Genomic DNA, 23,129 nt, shown 5'->3' with positions numbered 1-23,129 from the left:
AGAAGGTAAAATTCAAGACCCTGCCTGGTTTCTTAACAACTGGCACAAGGAAAAAAAAATTTCTATTATTAGTATTTATCTTACCGGATCCAGGTTCTTAAAGAGTAGAATATCTTTGCAAGCCTCTTGCAATCTATTTCTTTGATCATCAGTTTTTGGATGTATAATCTAAAAGGACATCAAATTAAAAAAACAAAGACATTAGTCAGTACCATCTCACTCAAAGATATAAAAAAAAAATCTAACAAAAGTCAGTAAGGATGTTAGAAAGAACATCAAGTTAGTGCTCAAGTTCACTTTAGATTAGTCCTGGGATTCTCTTTAGGTGACTAGTAACTATTAGTCCACCAAATGGGGGAATGAAATATAACTTGTCTCGGTGGGGTGACATGTTTTCCCACAAGTTAGCAAGTTCATTATATAAAGCCTGTGATTGGCTAAAAAGACTCCAAAGCCCAAAGGACAGCAGGTTACAGCACTTACAATGAATAACTGGAGACTGTTTTTATTTTGTTTGTATTGAGTTTAATCCTCTTTCAGGATGTAGCTCTTTCTTTTGAATCATAACAAAGTCTCTGGAAGCAAGGAAGTTCTTAAATGTATATTGCATTAGATGCTAAATACATTTTTATACATATTGTATGTAACTGCCTCCACAGTGAGTGATTTTCAGAAGAAAGCAAGAAACCATGCACTGCTACTCCAAGAGAATGTATGTTCAAAGGAAAATGAATCCAAGTAGTATGAGTGCACTCATTCTAGGATGAAGTCAAGGAAAGCCAGAGTGCTATATTCTCACCAAACTTTTATTCCAGGAGGGTGAAGGCTGGCAGAAATTCCTCTGTAAATCTGACTTGCCAGCCCTTAAGTCCCTTTTGACCAGCAGGAGGCTTACTTGACGTGGGTCAAAATGTTCATTCGTTTGTGAACATTAGTCGTTTGTAACTATAAAATGAGTTAGAGAAGCAAAGGATAGTCCTAAAGGCAGCAGACATGGAGTAGGCTTCCTACAGATCTATACACCACCTTTTCCTATTGCAATGTTTGCTCCAAGGGTGACCATTGGAACTGAGAAGCAGGTGCTGCACCTCTTCAACCAACCTGCCCACCGTCAGGGCAAGCAGAGCCAGGCATCAGTGGGTTTCACAGCCACAACATATAAAAACTCACAATGGAAAATTTAAATCAGCATTTCAAACCATATCAGGTGGCTAAAAAATTAATGAAAAGCATAAGCTTGAGAAGAACTGAGGACATTTACAATAGTGGTGTACTATTTATATGTAAGTCATTTATATGCATGCTATGTATATGTATTATAAGGGACTACATGAAAGACTACTGGCTAGTGACAGAAGTCACTGAGTTTTTCCCTCTAAGGGTAAAGTACATGTAAACTCTCGTTTACTCTCTGGCCAATATTCATCTCAGACTAGGTTCTAAGATGGCACTCGAACACAGAAAAAGCAGAGCCTGGTGCCTGCTAGTTCACTTCTATACAAGAAAGTTTTAAAATGTAAATATTAACTAAATCACACCATCAAAATTCACTTATTCCTACTTCAAATACGGAAAGTTAACACAACAAAGCAAAACCAACCAAAAAGTTATGTCTCAATTCGCAAAATCCATCTAGAACTTCAAAGTGAGGCAGCTATAAATGTCTGCCTGCTGGCAGCTCTAACCTCAGAAAGGCTGGGGAGACCACATCAGCATCACAAAGTTCCCACTTCACTCTTGCTGTCAATTGAAGTCTTTCTCTTGACCCACTCATTTCCCATGAAGACTTCACACTGAAGTCTACCTTCTTCCTCTTCTTTCTCCTGCTACTTCTGTTCTTTTCAGTTATCTCTGTTCTAAGCTGTCTTTGTCTCTCAGTGCTGCTGCCAACTCTACTGTCTACAGTTTTCCTCCTGTCTCCCTTTTCCTCTCTCCCTGGCATCACTCTTCAGTAGTCAGCGCCACTTATCTATTACAAACCTCCCACTGTAATCCCACTTTTCCTGGGGGAAAGGCAACAGTCAGAAACTGGGGACAGTCTCTGATGCTTTGGCTCCTCTGCCTTGGAACCACTTCCTTCTGAAGATGCTCTTCTACATTTTTTCTTCTTGGGCTTGGTGTGATTCCACATAAGAGATCTGCCTTGTCAGGAATGGTGGCTCACACCTGTAATTCCAGCACTTTGGGAGGCAGAGGTGAGAAGATTGCCTGAGTCCAAGTGTTCGAGACCAGCCTGGGCAACTTGGCGAGACCTCGTCAATAAATCAAAAAATTAGCCAGGCGTGGGTAGCACATACCTGTGGTTCCAGCTACTTGGAAGGCTGAGGGGGAAGGGTCACCTAAGTCCAGCAGATTGAGACTGCAGTGGCCATGAGTAAGCCACTAAATTCCAGGCTGGGTGACAAAGTGAGACTCTGACTCAGAGACCTGCCTCTGAATCACTAAGGCCTCAGCTATATACCCAAAGTGTGATTTGTATTGTGCTAGAGGTCACTTTCATTTTTATTAATTTTCTCTGATTTCAGGTAAAAATCTTATTTGTTTAACAAATATCTATGTAGCAAAAATCACATAAATATGTGCCAGGTACTATTTTCAGGACTTTACAAATACTAACACATTTTATCCTAGTAACAGGTCTCATGAAGCAGGTACAAATTTAGAGTTAAGAAAATGAACTTGCCAAAGTAACTTCTCCCAAGTGACCCAGTCCTTTATGCTGCAGAGCCAGGATTCTCCCAAGCAAGTCAGATACAGAGTCCAAACCAGAAATCTGCAAAATATGCCTGCAGGCAAATTTGGTTTTGCATGGCCTCTGGGCTAAGAATGATCTTACATTTTTAAATATTTTAAATATGCAATATTTAAATATTAAAAATATTTAATATTTTAAATATTTCCTGACATATAAAAATTATATGAGATTCAAATTCAAGTGTCCATAAATAAAGTTTCTATGGAACACAGACATGCTCTTTCATTTAAGTATGACCTATGGCTGTAATACAACATCACAGCTGAGGAGTTACAAAAGGGACCCTATGACCCTTAAAGTCTAAAATATTTACTCTCTGAAAATAGTGCACTTTTGGCTAAAAATAAATAAATAAACTTTACAAAAAGAGTCTGCCAGCTCCTGCTGTAAGCTTCTGCTGTCTTTCAATTTAAAAAATCAGAAAACAGTAAGGTTTACTTAGACATTTTCTTTAAAGAATCTTGTATATCTGTTTTGTTAAGCAAGAGGAAACTGTATAAGACTTCTTCATGTTTGCTCCATTCATTCTCCACACTGAGCTGAAAGTGATCCTTTACAAATTTAAATCAGAACACACCCTTCTCCTGCTGAAAGCCTCAATGGATTCCATCACATTTGCTGTGAAGTCCCATTTCTTTCTTTTTTTCTTTTTTTTTTTTTTTTTTTTTGAGTTGGAGTCTCACTCTGTCTGTCACCCAGACTGGAGTGCAGTGGCCGCTCCCGGCTACCGCAGCCTCAACCTGCTGGGCTCCGGCGATCCTTCCGCCTCAGCCTTCCAAGTAGCTGGAACTACAGGCGCACGCTACCACGCCCAGCTAATTTTTTGATTTATTGTGGAGATGAGGTCTCGCCAAGTTGCCCAGGCGGGTCTCGAACCCACGAGCTCAGGCAATTCACTCACCTCGGCCTCCCAAAGTGCTGGGATTACAGGCTGAGCCACCATTTCTTCCTTCTCCACCTTCACTTCAGCCACTTAGCGCAACCCCTCCTGCCTTTGCTCAGAACCTCGGCTGCCTTCCTCTCTGATGGGTTCAGGTCAAGCTTCAGTGCGCCATGAGCTCCTGGCAAGACTCTCTCCCTCCCTGCCCATCCATCCTTCCAATCTCACCTTAAGGATGCCTTTTCCAATCACTCCACAGAATTAGGACCCCTGCGAATTTGGGGGGTTGTGTTTTGTTTCACTGTCCCTTTAGCACTTTCTATTATTGTAATTATCCATTAATTTACTTGTTTGCTGTGTTCATCTCCTACTATACTTTAAGCTCCAAGAGGGCAGAGACTTTGCTCACCACTGTATACCTGGCCAGATATGCAGAAGGCATTTAAAAAAATGTGTAGAGTAACAGAACAAAGAAATGCTTCACTCTTAAATTGATCAGCTCTTCTCTACCGGTTTCTACATACTAATACCTCTTAAATTCTGATTTATTAAACATATTCCAACTAAAATTTAATTTGTCATTTTCCAAAATGAATCTTAAGTATTTAAATTTTCTTTGAATTTACATCAGAGGATAAATACCCATTTATATCAGAGACTTAAGGATTTGGTGAATCCCAGAAATAATACAAAATATCCAAATAAAATGCTATTTCATCAAAATACCATATATATTTTTTCCTCATAGACATTTCCCATTGTCCTTCTAGATCTAATTAATTTTGAAGTCTGTAATAATCATTCCCAAGGGTATAGTACAGTTTGCCTTGTAGTCTTTATGACCAAAATAAGTACAGTTTTTAGTAACATATTTAGAAGAGAGAATACTCAACCTAATTGAGAACCTAAAAGCACTCTATTACCATCATTAACTTATAACTAATATATTACTTACCCCTCAAAACTATTAAAAACAGCTTTAAAAGATGTTACAAGGGACAGTTCTTAGGGTAAATGACCAGTCCACAGAATCGTCCTCCTCTAGGAACTGCTCTTATTTATAGAAATGGTTCTCAAGTGGCCAACTCTCTGGCCCTGCCCCTACCCTGGCCAAAGCTGGGTCTACCAGAAACTCTTGGGAAATTAGAATTCTGAACTGAGAGAAAGAGCAATAAAGTAAGATTGGTGGCTGAGTCCCTTTCAAAGACAATACTCTAAGTCTTGTACCTTTGCTCTTGTAGGATCCCAGAGGTGATCTGGCTCCTGCCTGCTAGTTTCTGCTCAGCTTTTGATCTCTTTCAGCAGTTCTATAAGATTTCCAAGCATTTGTCCTATAATCTCTCCCCAGTATTTTCTTTTTTACGTTTATTTCAAAGTGATTAAGTTCTTTTACACAGCCAAATAAATACTAACTGGTGTAGTCTTTCCAACAAAACCATCAGAAATTAGTTGGAGTAAACCGGTCAAAAAAATTTGCCTATCTCATGGATTAAACAGTAGCTAAAATTCCTTTTAAGACCTAACAGTTTTGGTGTCAATGAGATACTGCTATTGTTATTTTTTTTTAATCTTGTGAGTCAGGGTCTTACTGTGTCACTCAGGCTGGAGTGCAGTGGCAGGATCATGGCTTACCACAGGCTCGAATTCCTTGGCTCAAGTGATCCTCCTGCTTCAGCCTCTCAAGTAGCTGAGACTACAGTTATGCACCACCATACCAGGCTAGTTTTTTAATTTTTTTGTAGAGACCAGGTCTCACTGTTACCCAGGTTCATCTAGAACTCCTGGGCTCAAGCAATCCTCTCACCTCAGCCTCCCAAAGTGCTAGGATTATAGGGTGAGCCACTGTGCATGGCACAGTGTATGTTATTTTTAAACTGTACTGTTAATGCTCTTTAATTTAGATTTTTACTAATTTAAGCCAGTTCATCAACCTTGTCTAAATTCCTAAATTTTACTATGAAAGGCCGAGGTGAGAAGATTGTCTGAGCCCACGGGTTCGAGAACAGTCTGGGCAACTTGGCGAGCCCTCAATCTCTAAAATTAAAAAAAAAAACAAAATTAGCCAGGCGTGGTAACGCATGCCCATAGTTCCTTGGAAGGCTGAGGTGGAAGGATTACCAGAGACCAGCAGGTCAGTGACCATGAGCGTGCCACTGCACTCCAGCCTGGGCGATGGAGACTACAACTCATAAAAACAAACAAAAAATAAATAAATAAATTCCTAAATTTTAGCATATCCATGTATACACAAATATAAAGAATGTGTGTAGTCTGCAAGTCACCCATTATTGTTTCTGCTAGATACATACATAAAGTATTCCACACGCAAGGTCTAGTTTTTCAGATTATACAGAGTGGTAACAGCATGTCACAGATTAGTAACAATACCTTGATCCTAAGGCTAACATAATTTCCAGGCTGAGATTTATAGACATCAAAATAATTTAAGTTCTGGTAGTGAGAAATGACCTCCCCTATCCTGGTGCTGGGAATCCTTATGGGTCCAGGAGCAAAATAGTACTTTCAAGATCTCATGTGTTATAAAAGCTCCTGATCTTTCTACCACTAGATTTTACATACATTTTGGGGAGTTTAATGATGTAATGACTTAGGGAAGAATCTGCTTTTCCATATTAAAACTCCACCTTATTTAAGTACTTTTCCGAGCTACAGAAATAGGTTTTTGTTTATACTTTTTAAGGCCAAAGAGACAAGGGGCACTTTTGCAAAGTATGAGCTTAAAAAAAAAAAAAAGTAAATTATTACTTTCCATTTTCAAGCACAGTAATCTCTTATTTAGTTCACTTTTCACTGAATAAATAATAGGAGAACTGAGCTAAAGGACACAGCTTAAAAACTGCCTGAAAACACATTGGACAAATTCTTACAAAAACATTAGGGCCTCCAAGAAGTCCACTGCTGAGCCAACCATCAAAACTCACAGATTAAAAAATAATAATAACTGCTGTGATATGTTGGGTGTGATTTTACTGTGATTTGTTTGCTTCAGAGTAAGTTTTTGTTGTTATAAGTTAATAGGAGTAGAAGGTCTTTCCCAATATTTTTCTTTACTAGAAACACTAAGAAAAAGAACATCACAATGAGAAAAATGGCTGAAAACATTCTTTAGCATCAGGACATACTTTGCAAAAGAAAAAAAACCACAACTGCAGTGAGCATATATGCTCATCTCTTTTTTTATTCAAAGAGATACTCTTTGGATAAAAATCATTCTATAGGACTCAGAGGAGGAGGGTATTGGAGGTGATACTAGGAAAAGAAATAGCCAAAATAATATCATTATGTCTCCTGTTAACCTTCATGCCTGTTAACACCTTTTCTATTATTATTTTCCTTATATATTATAAGAGTACCAATTTAAAATTCATGCACCCAGTAAATTACATACCCTGGACTCTGCATCATCTTCTTCTTCATCAGGATTATAAGCTTCTGCACATACTACAAATATAAAAACGAACAGTTTGAAAATTTTTCATCAAAAACCATACTACAATAAATATGTCTTTAAAATTCCATGAATAAAAAGACTACTACTGTGTAAAAAAACATTAATTCACCTCATTCAAGGCAAGCAGTTTTACTCCCCCAAACTGGTTTCATATCACAATTTAAAAGGAATTTCTTTAAAAATAAAGCTGCATTTTAAGACATTGACAACTGCTTTTTGTTTTCTTCTATTCAGAGAAACATAGCTTCAACCTTTTATCTTCATATTCAACACATGGAAATGCATAAAATCCAAACATTACTTAAAAGAACATAACCAAAAAAAGGTTTAAGTCTGACATGAAATGATCAAGTTAATCTTATATTAACTTTCATAAATTATCCATAATCCAATCTTCCAGGAACAAATACTATTAGCATTTTGCATATGCTCTTTCAGTTTTTTTTAATGAGTTGAGTTTATATTGCATATGCAATTTAAAAACCTGCTTTCTTCATTCAACACTATAAGAATTAGAAATATTTTGTAAATATTATTTTTAAGGACTGCAGATTATCACGTTATAATTAACAACTCCTGTAGTGCTGAACATTTAGCTGGCTTTTATTAAAACAACTTTACAATAAACATCTTCATGCGTAAATATTTGCCTATATTTCAGATTATGCAGTAGACATTATTCCCATGTCATTTTTGGAAGGCTCACAGGCATGACTAGCTTTAGGTAATATATATCAATATGTTTCTTTCCAGAAGGGTTGTACTCATCCATTGTCCAACAAATTAAAAAGGTTCTTCTAACTGTACAACAAATTAAATGCTATCACTTAAGATCTTTGTCAACTGACGGAGGAATTTAAATTGTTAAGAACAATTTTTAAATGTGTATAGGCTGTGTTTCCTCCTTTGCCCTCATCTATAAGGAGTATTTGGTTTTCTTTTTGACTTAAACCAGTTTTTCAATACCACTTTATTTGTCCTATTACTCACAATCATTTTATCCAATTTGCTTTTTAATGATAACTACACAGTTTTTACAGTTTATGCATGTCTGTTACTTTTCATGTAGTGACATCTGAAAATTCCCTAGTATGATTTAAACACAAAACATTACCAAAGTATCGCTGCTTTTGAGCCTAGAAACCCTTTCCTTATTTACAAATCTTTAAGACTTGAAACCTCTTTTTGTTCAGTTTTTTAAAGGTAGATGTTTTTACATTTACTCTTTAATTGATATAAAGTCTATTCTAGCATAGACATAAACTTTTAAAGAACAAAGGATAAATGAAAGGTTAACAAACGTCTTCATTATCATCATTAGTACCATTACCATTATTATCATAAAATCAGACATTTTCTTTTCCCTAAGCATTTGCTAGACCAGTGGCTTTCAACCAGGCCCAACTGGGCCCTCCACAGAGAATGTTTGGCAATGTCCAAAGACATTTTAGTTGTCACAACTGTGGAGGGTCAGAGAAAAGCTACTAGGCCAGGGACACTGCTAACCATCTTATGATACACAGGATGCCCTTGCCCTGAACAAAGAATTATCTGGTCCAAAATGCCAAGCGTACTAAGGCTGAGAAACTCTGACCAGGTACACAATATCTCATTCAATCTCACAACAACCCTAATATAGGTGTTAATTTAATGTCGTCATCTGCCTGATGAAAGACCAGGGCACAGGGAGGCCAAGATCACATATCCTGGTTAAGGAACAGAACCCACACTTCATTCTGGGACTGTCAGACTATTTTGACTCTAAAGCTCTTACTCTTAACCACAGTTCTAAGTCAATCGCTTTAGTGAATTTAGTCCTGGCCTTCAGCCTTTGGTCTCAGATATCTAACAGAAGCAGACCAGTTTCTCAGAAGCAGGCTCACACTACAGAACCTCACTGACGCATAGAACCCGAACGCCAATTTAAGTAACTAACTTCCTGAATGAAGCATGGGGTCAGCATGACTGGCTAGATCTCTCCCTGAAGGAAAGCCACAAAAGAAGTCAGATCACAATTAAAAGGTGGCCTGGTGAGCAGGAAATGGGAGGAAAGAAAGTTAGTCAAATAAATTGAATGTTTAATGGTATCAGGCTAGACAGCCGGAGGCATCCACATACACAATTCAGATGGTCCTGACAATGTGTAGGGACACTTTAATTGGGTTGGCTGCAATTCTCCAGAGAGCACAAGGTCATCTTCTTCTACAGCCTGGCTCTGTAGTTTTCTGTCTCCAGGGATGACCAACCTCACAGGCAAGGCAGGACTGCAACATAATTTGTAAGACCCAGTGCAAAAAGAAAACATGTACACATTCAAAAACCAAGATTTTTCAGAGGGCAAGAACAGCAGAGCATTAAATCAAATGCAGAGCCCATGTGAGTATGGGAGGCCCATCAAGTTGGCCCTATTCATAGGATTGACACATCCAATGAGATGACATAGAAGGTAAGATATTTGGTTATTTAAGGTAACCTGTTATGATTTTGTGTGTGTGTTGTGTGTGAGTACCCTCTGGTCCATTAGTATTGATCTTAAATTTCAATTCACAGAAGGCAATCCTAATCCTTTAATTTCTAAGTTTCTAGTACCTAAGCTACGACTAAAAATCATATGGAATGAGACTATTATTTTTCCAAATAGCCTATCGATTGTCCCAGTATTATTTATTACTTAACACATTTTGATTTGTGACAACGACTTTATCTCATAAGTATGTTTATCTGTTTCTGGACTGTTTCACTAAACTATTCCTTATACCAATATTATACAAGGATTTAGTTCTTGCATTTATGTTGCAATTGTTTCACTAAATTAGAATTCATCTACCACCACCTCCTACAGCCAAACGAAAATAAAGCACTTGCAGTTTTGTAAAGCTGTGGTGCCTTACCATCACTTAAACTGTTTCCTCTGACTGGAATCCCCTACATATTCTCCTTTCCAAGCCAACCCTTCTCTCCAGTCCCAGCCAGGAAGTCAGATCAAGAGTCACATCTTAACCTCTCAACCACACAGAACTCAGGAAACTCCCTTCTATGGTCACCCCTGGCATTCTCACAATACAGTGAGGAGAGCTCATCCTAATCACTTAGCATTCTGTATGCTTCTTACAATGCAATCGGCTTGCCTCTCCAGGATGGGACTTGTAGTCATCTAGGGACTGTGTACCCTTATTCATCTCTGTATTTCCCTACCACTGACCTGGCAAATGAACTAGCTCAAAGCATTTTTTTTTTTAATGAATGACTGATTAATGAACAAACAAGGTTGCAAGGTCCTTGAGGACAGAGGTGGTATCTTTCTAAAAAATATCTCACAATAGTACACCTGTTTTATAGACTCTCAAATGTTGAATAAATGATTGAAAAGTTACTCTGTGTTAAAATTTCCTACACTTTTTGTCCAAGAAATGGGGATAAGAGAGAATAAATAAAAATGAGAGCCTTTTGTCTTATTCACCAAAGGCCTAGCACAAAGATTAACTAGAAGCTAAGTAAATGTTAGTGCAACAAATAAATGAATGAAAGGCACTATCCCTAGATGGCCACTCAAACGAAAGCCTCCAGGTAATCTGTACTGCTCTGTATTCTTTCTGACATGTATTTGCCCTATACACCCTAGTCAATCTGAAATATAACTTGAAACTATATACTTCATTCTTTTTTCTTGGGAATTAAACAGTGGAGAGGGGCAGAGCCTTATTTTTTAGGGTGAACCTTATATTGAGGTTTCCCTGTTTTTGCTGGGCATGAATTTGGATACTACACTGCTATATAGGATGGTCTGAGAATTTAAGCAGATTCCCACAATAAAGACAGAGTAATGTGCACTGGGGTAGCCAGACAACTGTCACAGGTTGCAGAACAGAACAGGAAAATAAGAACCGTACTGACTGTACATCTTGTGGGACGTGGTCCTCAATCTTTTCATGCACTAAATACATAGTGTGGTAGACAAGGGGGTATATCAACTCCCAGGATTTTCACACAAAGTCACCTACATATTGTTGCTAATGTTTAAAAATCAATACAATCAAAACAGCTTTGCACTGGACAAGTACACACAACCCATATGAGAATCCTTGCTGGAAAAGAATAAAGGAACTGAACTCTACAGTTCAGACTGAACCCTACAAGTCACTGGGTCCTCAGCTTTGGCAGAGAGTCTTGTACATAGAAGTCTCTCAATAAATGTGTTGAAGGAATGAGAGGCAAATATGGCCTGCACAGAACAACTGTGTGGTTTAGAGACCTTTAATCGAGAAAAATTGATTTCTATGAAATATGAAAGTTAATTTTTCAGTGTTCTCAATATACTAAAATTTTTAACATACTTATTTAAATAATAATCAGCTTAAAATAAAGCTATCTAAAAAGCACAGGTGTTTGAGACAACAGAATTCTGACTCAATATAGTTTCATTTAGCTTATTGAAGTGGAAATGTCCTCCTACAGAGGGAAAAAAAAATTATCTTTTACAAACATTTGTTTAAGGTATACATTCTCAACCAAGAAAATTGGTTCTTTGGCAAAAAAACTTAATTCTTTTTACAAAATAAAGTACAGATATACATTCAATACATAAACAAATAAACAGTATATCTGTGGGAGTAAACTCTCACTGGGAACAATTAGGAAGGAAAAAAGTCTGAAAAGACTCAGAGTGGGGGAGTAATTTTTAAAAAAAGATTGAGAAACACTGATATAAAGATATGACAGTTATAGCTAGAAAGGGAAGAGGCAAAGTGACAAGTTAATAGGCTTCCCCCCTCTCCAGTCATTCACATTTCTGCCCAGGTAATTTGGAACAGACCTGTTCTCATCCATTAGTAACGATCTTAAATTTGAATTCAGAGAGCCCAGACATTTAGAAAGCATGCCCAAAATACAGACGTTCATATTTTGATCACAAATCACACTGAAGCAAAAGGCCTCACGGAAGCCTTATTTACTCATTCAGAAAGTATTTTTTGAAATATGGGGGATGACACAAAGAATAAAGGGATGATACAAAGTATGCGTATGCGTGTGTGTGTGTGTGTGTGTGTGTGTGTGTGTGTATACTCTTCTGTCATTATACATTATATATAAGGTGTAACCTGCTTTTTCTATATATGTAATATTATTTAAAATATGATATATGTGTACATATTACAAAGATGTTTCGTCTAGAAAACAAGACAAACAAAATGATCACAATACCATCAGTGCCGCAAGGTCCATATGTACAAAGTGCTGTAGGAGCTCCGAAGAGCAAGGAGCAGCCAGCTGCTTAAAGGACAGAAGAAGGCTTCTCAGTAAAGGAGACTCCCTAAATAGTTCATCAAGCATAGGAAGTTTACTGAGAAGATTGTTTTGTTTCCTGATGTACTCCCAGTGCCTAGAACCACGACTGGCACAGAATAAATGTTAACAAAAATGGATGAAGAATAAGTAGTTATTAAGTTAGTGTAAAATATATAACTATTTGGTTGGTGAAAAAAAGTTATTTTTCTTGGTGAGAAATGTATTCTTCCTTGTCCTCAGATGTATAGAAATTGTATATGTCAGGCTAGACTGTCTTACACAACAGTAACAAGCATCCCTGAATCTCAGTGACTTAAAACAACATAAGTCTATTTCTTGCTCACACAATATGTCCATTTCAGGACAGTGAGTACTCTGTTCCATGTTGTCTTTACTGAGGGCTGTAGGAGCCTCTACAATTTGGGATGCTACCAGTCCCTAAGCCAGTGGCAAATTGCTCACTGGCTCTTAAAGTTTCTGACTGGAAGTGATACGTGTCTCTTCTGCCAAGAAGGAATATAACATTTCATTAGACAAATGACATGATCATTCCTAATTTCAAGGCTTCAAGGAGATGGGGAAGTACAGTATTACCTTGACCTTGAAGGCGAAAAAACCAGAATTTTGTGAGCAGCCCTGATGACTAAACCATATGATAGTCCTAACTCAAGATATCTCTCTCTCTTTCTCTTAAAAACAGGGAGAAAGGTCCTTAACTTAAAAATCTACAGAATGAGGTTCTCATAAATTCTGAAAAAAAATTACAATTTTCTTAAGACTGCCTTTCAAGTTTTAATTTAATATTTTAGTTACTTAATATACAGCAATATTTTACTACATCCTTTATCCAAAAATTAAAAGTTATTATAATCTCCCTGTTACAGGCAATATTTCAATTACAAAAAGAGCAATATAAATATATTCTTTATCTATCTTGCAGAAATGTTGGCACCCTTCATTAAACAGTACTTAAGTGAATATTTAATTCCCAAGCCAGCTATCTTCATGTCAGCAGAATTTTACTATAAAGATTTTAGCCAAGATATTTAACTGCATAACCCTGTCTTAGTGAAAAGATAAAAACACACTTTCCACTTAATCTAGGATGTACTGTCTCTCCCCAGGGTTATCAATGGAGCTTTCAGAATCAGCCATTCACAAACCACCTTCTAGTTCTCTAAAAAACTCTGTTTAAAATCTTCATTTAGGTGGGTTCTAAATCACTATAGCATGTAATTACCAAGCCTAAAAAAAAAAAATTCTATAAAATTTTCGGGCTGGGCTCAGTGGCTCAGCCTGTAATCTTAGCACTTTGGGAGGCCGAGATGAATAGACTGCCTTAGCCCGTGGGTTCAAGACCAGCCTGGACAACTTGGCAATACCTCAACTCTACAATTAAAAAAAAAATTAGCCAGGTGTGGTAGTGCATGCCTGTAGCTCTGGCTACTTAGAAGACTGAGGCAGAAGGATTGCCGGAGCCCAGCAGGTAGACACTGGGGTAGCCGTGAGTGTACCATTGCGCTCCAGCCTGGGCAACAGAGTGAGACTCCAACTCGAAAAAAATAAAATATTTTCCTCGGCTCAGTGGCTCAGCCTGTAATCCCGCGCCTTTGGGAGGCTGAGGTGAGTGGATTGCCTGAGTCCGCGGGTTCGAGACCCGCCTGGGCAGCAAGACCTCATCTCTACAATAAATCAAAATATCAGCCGGGCGTGGTAGTGCATGCCTGTAATTCCAGCTCCTTGGAAGGCTGAGGCGGAAGGATCACCGGAGCCCAGCAGGTCGAGGCTGCGGTGGCCAGGAGCGGCCACTGCACTCCAGTCTGGGAGACAGAGTGAGATTCCAACTCAAAAAATAAAAATAAAAAATAAAAAAATAAAATATTTTTCTCCTGTTATTTCTACTATGAAATATTCTACTGTCTCACAAACATTTCAGGTATCTTAAATATTTTACTAAATTGCGATGATTCATTCACTATCAGAGCATTATTTTTGTTATCCTTTAACAGAAGCATTTAGACTAAAATTCCAACATTTATTAATTTTTTGTTATGCTTCTAAAAACAATGTTCTTCACATATATACCAGTCTTCTCTAAGTGACTGTATAATCAAGAACTATTCACACCTCACAAATAAGCCTTATATTCAGGACACTGCTGGGATAGGCATTTCTGAAATACACACATGAGCAGCAATTGAGAGCTTCAAATATAAACAAATTTGCTATCATTTGCCATTTTCCTATTATTAAAGCTACAGACACCCAAACCTTCCTTAATCTGGTTTGGAAAAAAATGTGTGAATTTTTCTTCAAAGATACCTCCAAAGGAAAAACAAAATCCTAACTATGCCAGAACCCACATTCATTTTGTGAGTAAACTTTTATTCTACATTTGGATTCCAAAGTGCTGAAAACTTCATTTAGTATGTATACCCAATCACTGGATCCCAGTAAATTTTCCCACCGTATGGTCTACACATTTATATCAGTCTATAAAACATCATCCATTTCTTTTAATAATTAACTTATTTATAGCATGATACAATTAAGAGGACATAGCATTCAACAGGTCTATAAAAAGAATCCTATCAACATGGAACATTTCTAAGAGACTTGAGTCCAGAAAGGGATAGGCTCAAATATTTTATGTAATTCTTACGTCATGAGTAACCTGCAGGATCTGAGGGCAGAGGAAACACCATAGGGACCTTCATTCCCTTTCACAATCAGTAGTGGTTTCCTGTAGCTCCTGGATATTCCTTGTGTAAGGATATTATAAGAAAACAAAGCCAAGAAAAGACAGGTACACGTAATCCAGGGACTCCATTTCTAGATATTTTACCAAAAATTCACAGTAAATTTTCTTTAAGAGAAAAGTAAAAACTCACAAATGACCAAAAATAAGATAAACAGATATAGTAAAAAAGAGCCTGAAGAATAATACTGAGGAGAATATGTTTGGAAGACATGCAATTTTTTAAGGTCCATGTATATATTTGCTACTAATCGTCAGAATTCCTCAAAGGTATTCTCCAGAACTATTAAGTAGCAAACATTAAGTGGAACAATTTGTACTAGAGGACAGTACTGTAATCGAAATTATATATGTACTTTGCTGAAAGTGGTCTCAAGGATTTCTGAGCAGTGAGTTGATGAATATTATGAATTTTTTAAAAATTTAATAGCGAAGGTGATATCAAAACAGAATTATACTTCTTTGGTGAAAAAGCCAACAAATAGCATTCCAAGAATTTGTGCAAATGCTCTAACTGTTCAGATAATGTGATAATCTGTTGGCATTTATTTTGGTTTGAGACCATGAATCACATTAAACTAATCTAAATATAAATACTAGCTGATAATGAATGATATAGCCACATTTATCATATTTATCATAATACAAGTTTGCCTTTCAGATATATAGTAGTGGAGCTGGAGCTACTTAAAGCTTCTAAATAGCTGTATTTACTGTTTTTGAAACTAAGGCTGCATAGCATACACACATCAGACAATTATAGAAACAGAAGCACAAGTATCCTTCTAATTTATAATATATTTTCAGAGCAAGTATTATTTGACCAGATGGCTTCAGGATGAGAAATGTAGACTAAAATATAGTCAGAATTATAGGAAAATATTTGGTCAATTCCTGGCGTCCAAATTTAGTAATAAAACTATCAAATACGAGCATTAGGGGAACATATTTCAGTCAAGCCTCTCCAGTGTCAGAAATCTAATAAGAATTTTGATGCTATTCAATATAACCAAATAGTGAGGCAGGAGAGTTGCTTGAGGTCAGTTGTTTCAGACCAGCCTGGGTAACATAGTAAGACCCCATTTCTACCAAAAAGATAAAAATAAAATGTCAGCTGCACATTGGCATGTGTCTATAGTCTTGACTATTCAAGAGGCAGAAATGGGAGGACTGCAAATCAATATCCAAATACTCAAAATATAGAATGTATACTTACAAAAAATACAATTCAGTCTGATTTATTTATTATTTACAGTCAAAAGAAACAAATTCATATAAATAACCTAGTAGGATTTTCTTCTTGAAGAAAAAAAACCTTTCCATTTTTATTTTGTAAAGAGGAATTCACGAGACTTCTTTTCACACATATTTTCTGTGAGTTCAAACTATACACTTGTCTTATAAAATCTGCTGGAAAAAAATTTAAAAACCTAATAAGATTTGGTGAACATTTTCCTATGTCATTAGATATTCCCAAAAAGCATAATTTTTAAATTACTGTATAGGTATCAACAGCACATATGGATATTTTTCTTAATTTATTGTTAGCAATTTAGATTTCTTTTCTTTTTTAACTTTCGTTTCTTCAAGACAAGACCTGAATCAAGATTTGTGAAGTAATAAATAACAAATGAATTTTTAAATGAATTAAAATAAATTTTTAAATAAATTCAAAGAAAATGGTAGGATATAAAGACAATAACAAAAGATATGGAAGTAAGCTAAAATAATAATTAAACATTTTAAGTTTAATGAATTAGCAAACATTTGTTTTTTAATAAAACCCAGTGTAAGAGAGAATGTACAGGTGTTTTTTTGTTTGCTCGATTTTTTAGAGATAGGATCTCACCGTGTTGCCCAGGCTTGAGTGCAGTGCCATGACCATACTTACTGTAACCTCAACCTCCTGGGTTCAAGCAATCCCCCCATTTCTGCCTCCTGAATAGTCAAGACTATAGGCACATGCCAATGTGCAGCTGACATTTGATTTTTACCTTTTTGATAGAAATGGGGTCTTGCTATGTTACGCAGGCTGGTCTGAAACTCCTGACCTCAAGCAACTCTCCTGCCTCAGCTTACAGGGTAGTTGAGATTACAAGGGTTGCCACCATGCCTAGCCAGGATACATAGTTTAGAATGAACTTTCTCACACACTGCTGGTGAAACTCTAAATTGGTGGTGGGAGTAGGACTGGAAAGTCAATTTGGAAATATTATTGAAAGCTTTGAAAATTCCTACGCCCAAATTCAGTAAATGCTCTTCACTTAATTTGATCTGAAGAAATGACAGTTAAAAAAGAGAAATCTAAATTCCCAATAATAAGCAAATAATAATATACTATTGATATCTATACAGCCATTTAAAAATTATGTTTTATAGAAATATCTGATGACATGGAAATTGTTCACAAATTTTATTAGGGTTTTTTTTTAAGCTGGTTTCAAGATACGTACATGGTTTGAACTCACAGAAAATACGCATGAAAAAAAGTCTTGTAAGGCAGAAAACAAGGTTTATGCAGTAGCTATTCCTTGGTAGTATGATTATGATGATTCTTATTTTTCTATTCGTGCCTTCCTAGGTTTTCCTCATTTTCATCAAGAATGTACTATGCTTATAATCCAAAATAAAGAATTTTTCAAAAAGAAATTATTACAAAACTCCCTTAAACATTCACATCTCAAAAAGAGATAATTGTAAAAATTCCTTGAAACATTCGTATCTCAAACATAAGAAGGGATTAAAAACATAAAAAGCTTCCTTCCTAATAACCAGTCTTTCCTTTAAATGTATCTAATCCCTTTTCAAAAATTTTTTTCTTTTTTTTGAGTTGGTGTCTCACTCTGTCGCCCAGACTTGGAGTGCAGTGGCCGCTCCCGGGCACCGCAACCTCGTCCTACTAGGCTCCGGCGATCCTTCCGCCTCAGCCTTCCCAGTAGCTGGATTTACAGGCATGCACTACCACGCCTGGCTGATTTTTTGATTTATTGTAGAGATGAGGTCTCGCTGCCCAGGCAGGTCTCGAACCCGCGGGCTCAGGCAATCCATTCACCTCAGCCTCCCAAAGGCGCAGGATTACAGGCTGAGCCACCAAGCCTGGCTTCAAAATTATTTTTTAAATTTAATACTTCCTGAAAACACAGCTTCTGCAGTCAGCAGAATCAAAGCACTAACATTTTTTAGAAGATAGTTATGAAAAATATCTCATTAACAATGCTAAAGTAAAACTGAAAACTCTATTCCTAATAAAAATCGAAACATTCACATATAAAAAAATAGTGAGTCACTGTCTACCTCACTCTTGTAACAGCTTGGCTTTCTCTATACCTAGAGTACTTAAAAATCATTTTTAGAGTTACAGTACAGTAGAGTGAGGAGCACAGTAGATTCTTACCCCGAAAGGCAATGATAAAAACTAAACAAAACTTAAAAAAAAAAAAAAAATCAGGGCTCTAGAAATCAACCAAAGGCATACAACAAATTAAGAAGCATTTATTTATGAAAAACTACTAATCTCGAGTAAGGACAGTGGGAGCCTATGGCATTCCTGCATGGCTGCATGGGGCTGCCATCTCTCATCCCGTCATCCCCTCAACTCCAGCTTGGACGGTATAGTGGTTCTACCAGTTTTGCTGCAAGAGGTGACTAACTTGAGAGAACACAAGAAGAGCAAAACAACAAAAAACAAAATCCCACACAGCAGTACTGTTGGTTAGGAAGAACTGGGCGACAGACAAGCAGAGAGGCTAGAAGCTCAGATAGCCTGGGCCCATGGAGGGCTGCAGCAAACAAACGAGCAAACTAACCAGAAATGTAATAGAAAACGAGATAGTCATAAACTCTCCAAGCACCTATAGCTGTCTGAAGGTTGTAAGGACAGGCAGGAGAGAGTGGACAAGGACTAAGCCACCCATATATCTCTGGCTGTCCATGAGGTTATGCCACACTCAAAGGAGACAGGAGATGGCTTGACATAAAGTGAAAGCTAAGCATACTGGAAAACTGCCAGAATTCAGTAATTGGTAGTATAACCTCTGACCAATTACTGGCCACTAAGTCATGCAGACACAGGGGCCCCTAAGAAGCCAAGGTTAAAAATAAAAACAAACAAAAAGCAGAGACATTAGCAGGTGCATATCACGGTGGAGACAAACACATAGATTCAGTACAGGCAAGCCACTAAAAACAAAGAAAAGCAACAACCTGGAGAGAGAGGAAATCAGAATCCAGAACTGCTATAGTATATAATCTAAAATGACCAGTATTCAGCAAATTTATAAGACATGCAAAGAAACAGGAAGTGTGACTCACACTCTGCAAAAAGCAATCAACAGAAATTGTGTCTAACTGGGCCCAGTTGTTAGACTTAGCAAGGATTTCAGGCAGCTACTATAAACATTGAATCAAAGAGCTAAAGAAAACTATGTTGAATCAATTACAGATAATACAAATACAGAATCTCAATAAAGAGACAGAAATTATTAAAACAACAACAACAAAACAAACAAATTCTGGTGTTGAAAAGTACAATAACAGAGACTAAAAAAAAAATTCACTTGGTCAGCTCAACAGACATGAGTTGGCAAAAGAAAGAATCAAGGAATTAGAAGATACATCAATAGAAATTATTTAATTTGAAAAACAAAGAGAAAAAAGAATAAATAAAAATGAAGCCTCAGAGAACAAACCTGTCAGACAACCATCAAGTACACTGTGTATAATGGCAGTTCCACAAAAAGTGAAAACAGAGAAAGAGGCAGAAAAAAGGTCAGAGAAAATGACCAACCACTTTCCAAACTTTATGGAAACATGAATCTACAGATCCAAGAAGTTCAATGAACCACAGTATAGAATAAGCACAATGAAATCCACACCTACACACATTTTAGTCAAACTGCTAAAAGTCAAAACCAGAGAAAATCTTCAAAGAGGCAAGAGAAAAATGATTTATATCATACAGGGGAACAATAAAACAATTAATGACTAACTTCTCATCAGAGACAACAGAGGTCAGAAGGCAGTAAGATGGTGTATTCAAAGTGCTTATAGAAAAAAACTGTCACCCAAGAATTTTATATCTAGCAAAACTATCTTTTAAAAATGAAGATAAAATGAACTCATGGCCAGATAAACCACCAAATGTGGCTAACAAGAAATTAAAGGAACTCTTTCAGACAAAAGGAAATGACACCAGATAGTAATTCAAATCAAGTGAAAGGAATAAAGAATACCAAAAGAGGTAAATATTTGACCCACAGAATAACAGAAAATATGTACAAATCATTTCTCTGATAAGGAATTTATATTCAGAATACAGGGCGAACTCCTACAACTCAACAACAGAAAAACAAGCAAACCCTATTTAAAAGGGACACAGGACTTAAGTAGACATTTATCCAAAGATAATATATAAATTTCCAATAAACACATGAAAATATTTTCTAAACACAAGATTAGGCAAAAATTTCCTGTAGTCAATGTCAATTTTAAAATCTCATAGGATGCTATTACTATAGACTATAACATGGTCCCAGAAGAAGTCAAAAACAGTGGCTTTCCCACCAGTCCTGTTGAGTACTGGAAGTTATTGCTGGCTTATGTTTAGAAGCCATACTGTAGCCAAGTGTGATGGTGCATGCCTGTGGTTCCAGCTACTTGGAAGGCTAAGGCAGAAGGATCAACTGGGCATAGCAGGTTGAGGTTGCAGTGGCTGTGAGAGTGCCACTGCACTCCAGCCTGCGCAACAGAGTGAGATTCCAACTCAAAAAAAGGAAGCCACACTGTATGGAAAATGGGTACCTTTAAACCCTAGAAAATGTTCACATGCTGAGAGGCATGAAGTAAGCAAGCAAGTGCAGGAATGGCAGATTCACATTCACAAGTTCTTAATGCTCATCTACTGCAAGGCACAAACTCGCTGAGTGGAACATGTACACTGTTCCTTTGTGCTTGTGCTACCTGTGGGATATGTGTATAATGGAATCAAGGTAGGCGTCATTCACCAGTATGCAACTCTGCTGGGCTGTCCTACAACTGTCTGGTAGGAGAGTCATCATACACTTTTAGTTCCTCCAGGGCTGGGCACAAGCTATACCTTCCTCATCTTTACCAATCTCACCGAATGCACACAACGGTGTCTGGCAAATGTTGAGCAATTATAAATGCTTTTTAATTTAACTACAGTGACAGTATCATCAACCACATACAATAACGCTAGAGTTATTGCAATACAACCATTTTTAAAACACATCTTTTTACATTAAAAAACCTTTGCTTTGACAAATTAGAAACTCTTACAAGTCTAGAAATAACATCCAATTTGATTTTAAAATGAAATAATTTTGCATAATATAAGGGAACCAGGTGGCTGGCCGCTCTCAGCGTTCTGAAGAAAATAACATCAAAACAGTTCATAAGATTAAAGGTAACAGTGACCTTTAGCCTCCCACTTCATCCCTTTGAAACACTTGTGGTATAAATTAAAAGTATTATTTCTTCTTTGGGACTTTTTCCTTCAGTAGTTAGGTAAACTGATATACAAGATAATGGTCCCATTCTTCTGAAGTGAAGTAACATTTGTCTATTATTGTTATTTCCTATTCTATGTGAAGTATTATTCTGTCATAGACAGTAATGTTTCTCAACAGAAAAAGACACATCCAAATAGGTCACCTGCATAGGGCAGGTGGCAAAACAGGTGACCTGAGCTCACAAGGAGCTCAGGGCTTGTAGTCAGTTGTCTTAGGTTTGCAAATGCACTGAGTAAACTGCAGATGTTCCTTCCCCTAGGCTGGAAAGGAAACTCAGTGAGCCAACAGGGATACAAGCCTTGGCAAAGAAAAATAGAGGGTTTCTTCAAGGCAGCCAGTCTAAACTAAGAATCATCTGGCAGACATGATTCTAATCATCCAACATGGATTGGCCAAAATCAGTCCCAGGTGAAGTCAGAGCTTCTAATCCCTGTGTCTTAGCAGACTCCAAATGGGCAAATGAGACAACTTCCAGGTGAATCCAGGATGGCTGGGCTAAATAGAACCCTTTCCTGGGATTTTTGGGGACTTGAATTAGAGAAAATGTCAGGTCAACTTGGGAGCTGTGGTGTCATACTCCCTGCCATATGGAGAAAGCAGCCTACAGCAAGAAAGAGAATCAGAGGCAAGAGAGAAGGAATCCATGACAGTGCTAAAAACCCAGTTCCAGTTGCTTCTACAGTCCAGCCTCACTCCTGCCTTTCCAGTAGCTTGGGGATTCTGTGAGAACCACAACCCACCACTCACTCAATAAATGTTCCCTTTCCACTTGATTGAATTAAATGTGTATTTCAGTCACTTGCAACCAAAGGGAATTCAGAGATTTAGAACAACACTGGTTCAAAAAGATGACAACAAGGAAAACAAGATAGTAAAGATTGAACCAGTCAGTTGCCAAGAATAAAACCACAGAGCAGTCAATGATAAGGATAACAAGTTCAAACTCTTGTAGCTATTTAATGGAATTGTAACCACAAAAACAGGTGATAGATAACTTGGGGAGCATGTGTGGTTCTGACAGGAGTATCCATGACTGTTTTATCTGCTTATCTAAGATAATTTATAATTTATCTATATAAATTATAGTCTGAAAAAACAATATTATTCCTATACCAAATTTTGCTGAACAAACAAATTCACAAAACAAATAAGGTTGGTCTTAGGTCTTCAATTTCATTGGTATGTTCCATGAATTTCAGAACCACTGCCTAGTATTTTTTAATTGCCTTACTGTTTTCACAAAACTCCTGCATGCACCCTGCAAATAGTTCATTTCTTAACTATTAAAATTTTATTTTCTATATGCAAAATGCTCCAAAATGCCTCTGGCTTTAGCAAAACTGATACATAAAAACAACTTTAATTTGTTGATTACATATAAAGCTGTGGCTGGTGCTTATGAGAAAGTACTAAATGGAACCCCTGGACTCTACTAAGTTACAACTCAG

The 23,129-nt window shown here is 37.0% G+C and overlaps 1 protein-coding gene across 1 annotated transcript in view; it reads right to left on the bottom strand.

The window, feature by feature from the left end:
- The window catches only part of PRKAR2B (protein kinase cAMP-dependent type II regulatory subunit beta), an 80,299-nt gene that overhangs the window by 36,588 nt on the left and 20,582 nt on the right, over nucleotides 1-23,129 (bottom strand). The window contains exons 3-4 of the mRNA XM_008053015.2: nucleotides 7,045-7,097; nucleotides 85-168 (exon numbers count right to left, since the gene is read on the bottom strand). Coding sequence (XP_008051206.2) covers nucleotides 85-168; nucleotides 7,045-7,097 — 137 coding nt within the window. The remainder of the gene's footprint in view (nucleotides 1-84; nucleotides 169-7,044; nucleotides 7,098-23,129) is intronic.

This window comes from Carlito syrichta, unplaced genomic scaffold (genome assembly GCF_000164805.1).
Source record: "Carlito syrichta isolate Samal-C Ts95f unplaced genomic scaffold, Tarsius_syrichta-2.0.1 Scaffold287776, whole genome shotgun sequence".
NCBI lineage: Eukaryota > Metazoa > Chordata > Mammalia > Primates > Tarsiidae > Carlito > Carlito syrichta.
This window is presented reverse-complemented; position numbering and strand designations above follow the sequence as displayed.